At 42.1% G+C, this 9,161-nt stretch overlaps 1 protein-coding gene across 1 annotated transcript in view; it reads right to left on the bottom strand.

Annotated features, from left to right (window-relative positions):
* Nucleotides 1–9,161, bottom strand: part of LOC122243938 (uncharacterized) — a 102,640-nt gene that overhangs the window by 20,414 nt on the left and 73,065 nt on the right. Inside the window, exons 9-11 of the mRNA XM_086556652.1 lie at nucleotides 8,394–8,412; nucleotides 7,127–8,140; nucleotides 1,327–1,425 (exon numbers count right to left, since the gene is read on the bottom strand). Of these exons, the coding sequence (XP_086412778.1) occupies nucleotides 1,327–1,425; nucleotides 7,127–8,140; nucleotides 8,394–8,412 (1,132 nt within the window). The remainder of the gene's footprint in view (nucleotides 1–1,326; nucleotides 1,426–7,126; nucleotides 8,141–8,393; nucleotides 8,413–9,161) is intronic.

A 9,161-nucleotide genomic window follows, 5' to 3' on the forward strand; every position in this document is an offset into this window, starting at 1 on the left:
CGAGAGAATTAAAGAAAATAAAAGAAAGAGCGAGATAAAGAAATAAGAGAAAGAGTGAGAGAAAGAGAGAGAAAGAGAGAGAAAAAGAGAAAGAAAGTGTCATAAAAAGAGAAAGAAAGTGAGATAAAAAGAAGAAGAAGAAAGAAAGAAAGAAAGAAAGAAAGAGAGAGAGAGGGGGGAAAGAGTGAGAGGGGGAGAGGGAGAGAGAGAGAGATGGGGGGAGGGAGGGAGGGAGGGAGGGAGGGAGGGAGGGAGGGAGGAAGAGGGAGGGAGGGAGGGAGGGAGAGAGGGAGAGAGAGAGGAAGAGAAAGAGAAAAATACGGAGTGTGAGGAGAGAGATGAGAGGAGAGAGAGGGTGATTGAGGAGTGAGATAGAGGAGAGGGAAGTAGAGAGAGAGGAGAAGAGAGAGAGAAGAGATGAGATGAGAGATAGAGGAAGGAGAGGATGAGAGAGGGAGAAGAGTGAGCGATGTGAGGAGAGGAGGTGTAGTGTGAGAGAGAGATTAGTGAGGAAAAAGAGCAAAGTTAATATAACAGAGAGAGAGAGAGAGGGGGGAGGGAGGAAGGAGGGTGGCAGGGAGGGAGAAGGGGGAGACAGAGAGAGAGGAAGAGAAAGAAAAGAGAGAGAGGGAGAGAGGAGAAGAGAGAGAGAGTGAGAGAGAGGAGAGAGCCCCAGAGGTGGAAGAAGGATGAGTGTAGATGAGTGAGAGGGGTATGAGTATTGGTCGAGTGTACTGAAGAGATGTGAGGTGAGAGAGAGAGAGGAAGAGAAAGAAAAACAGAGAGAGAGAGAGAGAGGGGGAGGGAGGGAGGGAGGGAGGGAGGGAGGGAGACAGAGAGAGAGGAAGAGAAAGAAGAGAGAGAGGAAGAGAAAGAAGAGAGAGAGAGAGAGAGAGAGAGAGAGAGAGAGAGAGAGAGAGAGAGAGAGAGAGAGAGAGAGAGAGAGGACTCGAAGTGGAGATTCGAGATGGTGGTTGAGATGGGTAGAGAGAGATTGTACGAGAGGGCAAGTTGAGAGGAGAGAAGAGCTGAGGAAGAGAGGGGAAAGATGAGAGAGTGAGCGAGATGAGGGGGGGAGTGGGAGGGTTAGTGGGGGGGTAGGGGGGGAAATAGAGAGAGTGAGAGAAAAAGAGAAAGAAAGTGAGAGGAATAGAGGAAGAGAGAGTGAAAGAAAAAGAGAAATAAATAAAGTGAGAGAGAGAGAAAGGAGGAGGAATAGGCAAGGATGGAATCGGCAATTAAGGAGCTTGAGAAATATTCTCTAAAGACAGTTCAAGCCAGGAAGCTAATATGATGATAAGGTACAGTAAAAGGACGGGATCTTACTGTCGCTGGAGAAACTCTGGTCGCGTGGGCTAAATTGGCCTGAGCATCTGCATCAAGAGCAGGACTGTTGCCGCTAACCATGTACGTGACGCCCCCATCCTGATCATTCACGGGCACAGAGGTTTTGGGTGCACGCAGTACGGCCAAGTTCAATGGGTGTGGCACACAAAAGACACACAGTGCAGCACACCAGGCAGCAGGCAGTGCTTGTGAGGACGTGGAGAAGGGACATGGGAGAGATGAGGATAAGAAAAGTGAAGAGAAGGAGAATGAAAGGAGAAAGAATTAGGCTAAACGCGATAGATAGACGTGAAGGAAGACAGCAGAATGGATAAAAATGAACATTCTAGTTAATTCACTTTAACTAAATCCCAGACTCCTCCCTACAAACAAATGCTGTAAAATACCTTAAAGCAAATAACGATGAAATAATGACTGCAATAGTAAAAATATATACCGTACCTTTTTGGGAGCATATCAATGTTTCTGCCATTGCTTTCCTATGAAACCAAGTACAGTAAAACATGTAGGTTTGTGTGTGTGTGTGTGTGTGTGTGCCTGTGCCTGTGCGTGTGCGTGTGCGTGTGTGTGCGTGTACGTGTGTGTGCATGCGTGTGCGTGTGTAGGTTTGTGTGCGAGTGTGTGCGTGTGTGGGTTTGTGTGCGAGTGTGTGTGTGTGCGTGTGCGTGTGCGTGTGCGTGTGCGTGTACGTGTGTGTGTGTGTGTGTGTACGTGTGTGTGTGTGTGTGTACGTGTGTGTGTGTGTGTACGTGTGTGTGCGTGTGTAGGTATGTCTATACGTGTGTGTGCGTGCATGTGCGTATGTGTCTGCATATGTGTGTGAGTGCATGCAAGTGTGTGTGTGTGTGTGTGTGTGTGTGTGTATCCATACATGAGTGAGTGTGTATATGTCCATACATGAGTGTGTGTGTCCATTTGTGGATTTCTGTGTGTGTGTGTGGATTTGTGATTGTGTGTGTTTTTGCATATGTGCGTGCGTGCGTGCGTGCGTGCGTGCATGTGTGTGTGCATGCATGTGAATGCGTGTGTGTGTGTGCGCGCGCGCGTTTGTGTGTGTGTTTGTATTACAGATGTAATATAGTATGCTGGAACTATGGTAGGGTTGTCATTGTTGACACAAAAGGCTATACTTAATTATTCAACATCATGACAATTTATTGATTTGGAGGCTCTATGTCGCTATATCAACATGGTCTAGTTACCGAGGAGCGTGCCGTTGCTATAGCTACTACTACCTGAAAAATGTACATGTCGTTTACCATGCCCGCTTTCCCCATGTCTTAACTGAATATCAATTCTCAACCTAAAAATGTGTGTGCGTGCGTGCGTGCGTACGTGCGTGCGTGTGCGTGTGTGTCTGTGCTTGTGTGTGTATGTGTGTGTGTGTGAGTGTGTGAGTGTGAGTGTGAGTGTGAGTGTGAGTGTGTGTGTGTGTGTGTGTTTGTGTGTGTGTGTGTGTGTTCATGGGTGCGTGTGTATACACATCCGTGTATGTAAGCGTGCGAGTGAGTGTGTCTGTATGTGCGTGTGTGAGGGTGTCTGTGTGTGAAGGTGTCTGTATGTATGTGTGCGTGTGTATGTGCGCGTGTGTGCATATATGCATGCATGCGGGCATTTGTGTGTGCATGTATGTGTGTGTGCGTGCGTGCATATATGTGTGCATGCGTGTGTGTGTATGTGTGTGCATGAATGCGTCCATGTGTGTGCGCGTGCGTGCGTGTGTGTGCATGCGCATGTATGTGTGTGCGCGTGTGCGTGCGTGTATGCGTATGTGCGTGTATGTGTATGTGAGTGTGTGTGTGAGTGCATGAGTGTGTGTGCGTGTGAATGTGAATGTGAATGTGTATGTGCATGTGTATGTGCATGTGTATGTGTGTGTGTATGTGTATGTGTGTGTGCATGTGTGTGTGAGTGAGTGAGTGTGCACATCCGTGTGCGTGTGTGCGTGTGTGCATGTATGGGTGTGCATGTATATGTATGTATGTGCGTGTTTGTGTATGTGTGTGTACATATGTGTGTGTGTTTGTGTGCATGTATGTGTTCATGGGAGCGTGTGTATACATGTACATCCGTGCATGTAAGCGTGCGTGTGTGCTTGTGCGTCTGTGCTTGTGTGTGTGTGCGAGTGAGTGTCTGTATGTGTGTTTGTGTGAGGGTGTCTGTGTGTGAAGGTGTCTGTATGTATGTGTGCGTGTGTATGTGCGCGTCTGTGCATGTATGCATGCATGCGTGCGTTTGTGTGCATGCATGCGTGCGCATGTATGTGTGTGTTTTTGCATATGTGCGTGCGTGCGTGCATATGTGTGCATGCATGTGAATGCGTGCATGTGTGTGTGTGTATGTGTATGTGTGTTTGTGTGTATATGTGTGTATGTGTGTGCGTTTGTGTTTGTGTATAGGTTTGTGTGCACATGTGCGTGTCTGCGCCTGTGCTTGTGTGTGTGTGAGCGAGCGTGTGTGCGTGTGTGAGCGCGCGTCCGTGTGTGTATGCGTCCGTGTGTGTATGCGTCCGTGTGTGTATGTGTGCGTGTGTGTATGCGTGCGTGTGCGCATGCGTGCGTGTGTGTGCATGTGTGTGTGTGTGTGCATGCGTGCGTGTGTGTGTGTGCGTGCGTGCGTGTGTGTGTGAGTGAATGAGTGAAAGGGAAAGGGAAAGGGAAAGGGAAAGGGAAAGGGAAAGGGAAAGGGAAAGGGAAAGGGAAAGAGAGAAAGAGAAAGAGAGAGACAGAGTGAATTTGTGTTTGTGTATAGTATCTAAATATCTATATATCTATATATCTATCTATATATATATCTATATATATATATATATATATATATTATATGGAAAATGCAATCGGTAAAATACGCGAACATATAACATTCTGAAATGTAATCAGTAATTTATAAGTAGGAAGTAGGTTAGGATAAACAAAAAGAAAATTTCTTAAATCGTTCAATATGCCTTCATAAACCCACTACAATATAGATATCTTGGTATGCACAATGTGTACATTTAGCAATGACGAAATAAAGGTAAACATATCTTTGAATATTAATTTTATTTAGGTCAAACCTAACACGTCTAGGATGAGAATCATAGAATTATGCAACAATATTCCATTGTTTTTTATTTTGTATTCTAAATGCAACAGAATGGCATGCCAGCATCTAATATCATTTGTGAAAAATCTTAAAATATTGATAAATATTTAATATAACAAAGAACCCGATCAATACTCCAGACAAGAAAAATGTGCTTAGCCCCAGAGTACTAGTGCCTCTTGCTACTCAGCCCGCTGTGCTAACGGAAAAGGTCGTTGGACTACTTGCGTTGCCAAAGAAGAGGATAGCATTCCCTGAGGGTGGCGGGAACCAGCTGCACACCCCAGGGGGTTAGTTGGGTGCGTGCGTGCGTGCGTTTGGTATGAGTTTGTGTTTAATTTGATTCAAGGACTTATCAATACAGAAATGTATATACATATATACATATACATATACATATACATATACATTATATATGTATATATATATATGTATGCATGTATATGTGTGTGTGTGCGTGTGTGTGTACGTACGTGCGTGCGTAAGTGCGTGCATGCGTACGTGCGTGGGTGTGTTTGAGTTAGTGAGTGAGTGTGTGTGTATGTGTGTGTATGTATGTGTATGTGTATGTGTATGTGTATGTGTATGTGTATGTGTATGTGTATGTGTGTATGTGTGTTTGGGTGTGTGTGCGAATGTGTGTGTGCGCGTGTGCGTGTGCGTGTGCATGTGCGTGGGTGTGTGTGTGTGTGTAGATAGATAGATAGATAGCGATAGATGTGTGCATACATATATATGTACGTGTGTGTGTGTGTGTGTGTGTGTGTGTGTGTGTGTGTGTGTGTGTGTGTGTGTGTGTGTGTGTGTGTGTGTGTGTGTGTGTGTGTGTGTGTGTGTGAGTGTATGTGTGGGTAAAATCTTATTTTTCCAAATTACTCCCTCGAAAAAAAAATCTATAGTTTTTCTCAGCTCAGTAGACTCGATGGATGTTAACATTTTATACACACACACAAATACTTATATTCATATACTCACACACACACACATATACATACACATACATATACACATACACACACACATATATATGTATATGTATATGTATATGTATTTGTATATGTATATGTGTACGTATATGTATATAGATATACATATACGTACATACACATACATATACGTATAGGTACATACACATACATAAACACATATGTAAAACATATACATATACGTACATAAACACATATACACATATACATATATATACATACATATATACATACAAATACTAACATATATGCATATGTACATACATATAGGTGTATATGTATACAATATATACATACATATACATAAATACATGGATACGAACATACATGTACTATACATCCATCCACATATATATATATATATATATATATATATATATATATATATATATAAATATATATATTGTACATATCTGTGTGTATATCATATGTGTATATATGTTTATGTATATATACATATGTATATAAATATATATATGTATATGTATATATGTATATGAACATATATATATATTTATATACATATATATTCATATATACATTCATATATATATACATATATATACATATATATATGCATATATACATTCAAATATATATATACAAATATATACATATAAATATATACACATATATATAAATATATAAACATATAAATATCTATATATCTATAGACATTACATATGTATACATATATATAAATATACATATACATACACATACATACATATATATACATATATATACATATGCATATTTATACATATATATATATATAAGCATATATATATAAACATATATAAACATATATATATATATATATACATATATATACATATACATATATATACATATACATATTACATATATGTTTGTGTGTGTGTGCACATATCATATATACATATGAAATCATATATATGTATATATATAAATATAAATTTTACCTCCCTGACAGTGAATTGAACACGGGCCCTCAGAGTGAGAATCCCGGCTAAAAGGATTGTCTAACCAGGTGCCTTACATCCACCATGGAAGTTACCTATATGCTCTTAGCAGAGCAATGATAGCGAGGTTTTACAGACAATCTCCGTGGGCACTCAACGGGAATGAATTAGAAATTCAACTCACAAATCAGGATACCGAGGTTATATCTATGTGAGAAAGATTTTAATATAGAAATACAGATTTAATATATATATATATATATATATATATATATATATATATGTATATATATTATATACACACATATGCGTATATATACACAATATATACAAATACATACATATATATATATATATTTATATATATATACATACACATACACATACATACACACCTACACCTACACATACATACATACATACATACACATACACACACACACACACACACACACACACACACACACACACACACACACACACGCACACGCACACGCACACGCACACGCACACGCACACGCACACGCACATACACATACATATACATATACATGTATATGTATGTGTGTATATATAAATATATGAATATATAAATATATAAATACACACACACACACATATATACATATATATACAGGAGAGAGAGAGAGAGAGAGAGAGAGAGAGAGAGAGAGAGAGAGAGAGAGAGAGAGAGAGAGAGAGAGAGAGAGAGAGAGAGAGAGAGAGAGAAGAGAGAAGAGAGAAATCTTGATTACTTGATCTTACCAGTGTCACTCCGTGTACTGTGCCGCAATGGGCCAAATATTGCATGTTGGCGTAGTACACCATAGTTGCAGCTACTAAGCTATCGGACAACACTTGTTGGGGCGGGCGTGACCGCGTATCGAGTCCTTTTTCACTTTTACACAGTCTGGTTGAACTTGTGACGTAAGACTTGGAGTGGGGGACGGACCAAGTAAGTTCAATAGAAGGGTGATGTAAATTATGCTCAACACTCCAGGGTCTACTTTTACACAGTGTTACATTCCCGTTCGTGAGACCTGCATCGTATCTAGACGTATTGCCTTCCTCTTGCGACGAAGGACTTGGTACAATGATGCTTTTCTTTTTTAGACAGTCTATGTTCACACACCGTACTGGTGCAACTTTAGATAATTTCTCCAAGTTTCTATACGATACTGCGCAATCTTTGAGCGGGTTGAGCGACTTATGAGTATTAACTTTTTTGAGTTCCTCCCAGCTGAAATGGCCACTATCTTTACTTCCTAAGCAATCACACAGAGATGTTTTCGCAAGGGATTCCTTTGAAAGTGTACAATTACTGTCCATGGAGTTATTGACAGACTTTTCAGTCGCTGCTAAAAAATCGAACAGCTCCCAATCGCTCTGCTGTGCATTCCTGCAACGACCAAGGAAGTAATTTTGTTTAGAAAACTCCTCTCCCTTCAAGTGCTCATTCAGTGCTTCCGAACTAATAAACTGAGTCTGGCGACTAGTCGAAGTGATGGGCGGAGTAGCGATGGCGTCTGGAGAGCAGGACGAGCGTTCATCCGGGTTATCCTCAAGCAGATCCCTGAAGGACAGCGTAGTCTCTTTCCAGGTTCTACTATGCCTCGTCGGTGACTCCCTTCTCCACCACTGCCACTTCTTTGAGGGCTCCAGCACTACGGCTCTCGGGCGAGGGGGCCTTTTACCACACTTTACCTGCTCTATCACAGGCTCGCTGGCACTGTCCGATTGCACCCCTACTTGGGTGTGAATGTTGCCGCACTTTCGATACTAGTCGCCTTCTGCTATAGGGTCTTAGCTAACAAAACATTGGTTGATGTAGTGGTGATATATGTCACACCCCAAACAACGAAGTCGTCGATATGTTCCTACGATACACAAATCAATGGATGATATTTAAAACTTCATCTTAGTCAAGTGCATTGCTTTACAACTTGAATGCACAAAAGTGAATATATAAACATGTGAATATGCAACACTGCCGGTATATGTATCTTACTATTACGTATAAGTGTAACAATACCGCTGGGAAGTGGATGTTCCTGCGATAAAGACCGTAAAAGAGAATGGCTCAATTCGATAAAAGGCGCACGCGAAAATTATGCCCTTCACTGTCATATCTTCATTGTATATAGTGGCCTATACCTTCAGTGTTTCCGACTATGTGTTTTATTTCTTTCTTCAGCACTCGACAAGTAGTCTCACATTTCGTAATTACCAATCCCCATCTTATTAAAATGTGCGAGGGACTCCATTCAGTCGACTTGCAAGATACACTGATGATCAACACCCCCCCCCCCCCCCCCCCCCCCCCCCCCCCCCCCCCCCCCCCCCCCCCCCCCCCCCCCCCCCCCCCCCCCCCCCCCCCCCCCCGGATTATTAATTTGTCATGTTGCATTTCTCATTGTGACCTAATTTCCGTACAGTTGATTTGCTGTTTTGACCCTAAATTCAATCCGCAACACAGCTTAAAACATACACATGTCTATGTGCTCCCTTTACTTTCGAGATTCACCAGCACTGTGGTTGTATTGTTATCAACGCTGTAGTTCGTTAAAACCAAATAACACTGGTGCCCTTTCTAGGCACGGTCCAGCAAGAGGAGAAGCAGTCAAAGCGAGCAGTGACAGCGGTAAGGCGAAGCTAGCTAGTCAGCGGCAGAGCGGCGGGTGTCGGTGGCAACCGAAGGGAGTCACGCGTGTTTGTTACCATGGAGACCATCGCAATGCCCCGGAGATTCATGGCCCACCACAGTCGCCGCCCAAGCTCTGGTGCGTCATATCACTTACGT

This window comes from Penaeus japonicus, unplaced genomic scaffold (assembly GCF_977035675.1).
Source record: "Penaeus japonicus unplaced genomic scaffold, GWHDUDI00000001_assembly GWHDUDI00000033, whole genome shotgun sequence".
Classification (NCBI taxonomy): domain Eukaryota; kingdom Metazoa; phylum Arthropoda; class Malacostraca; order Decapoda; family Penaeidae; genus Penaeus; species Penaeus japonicus.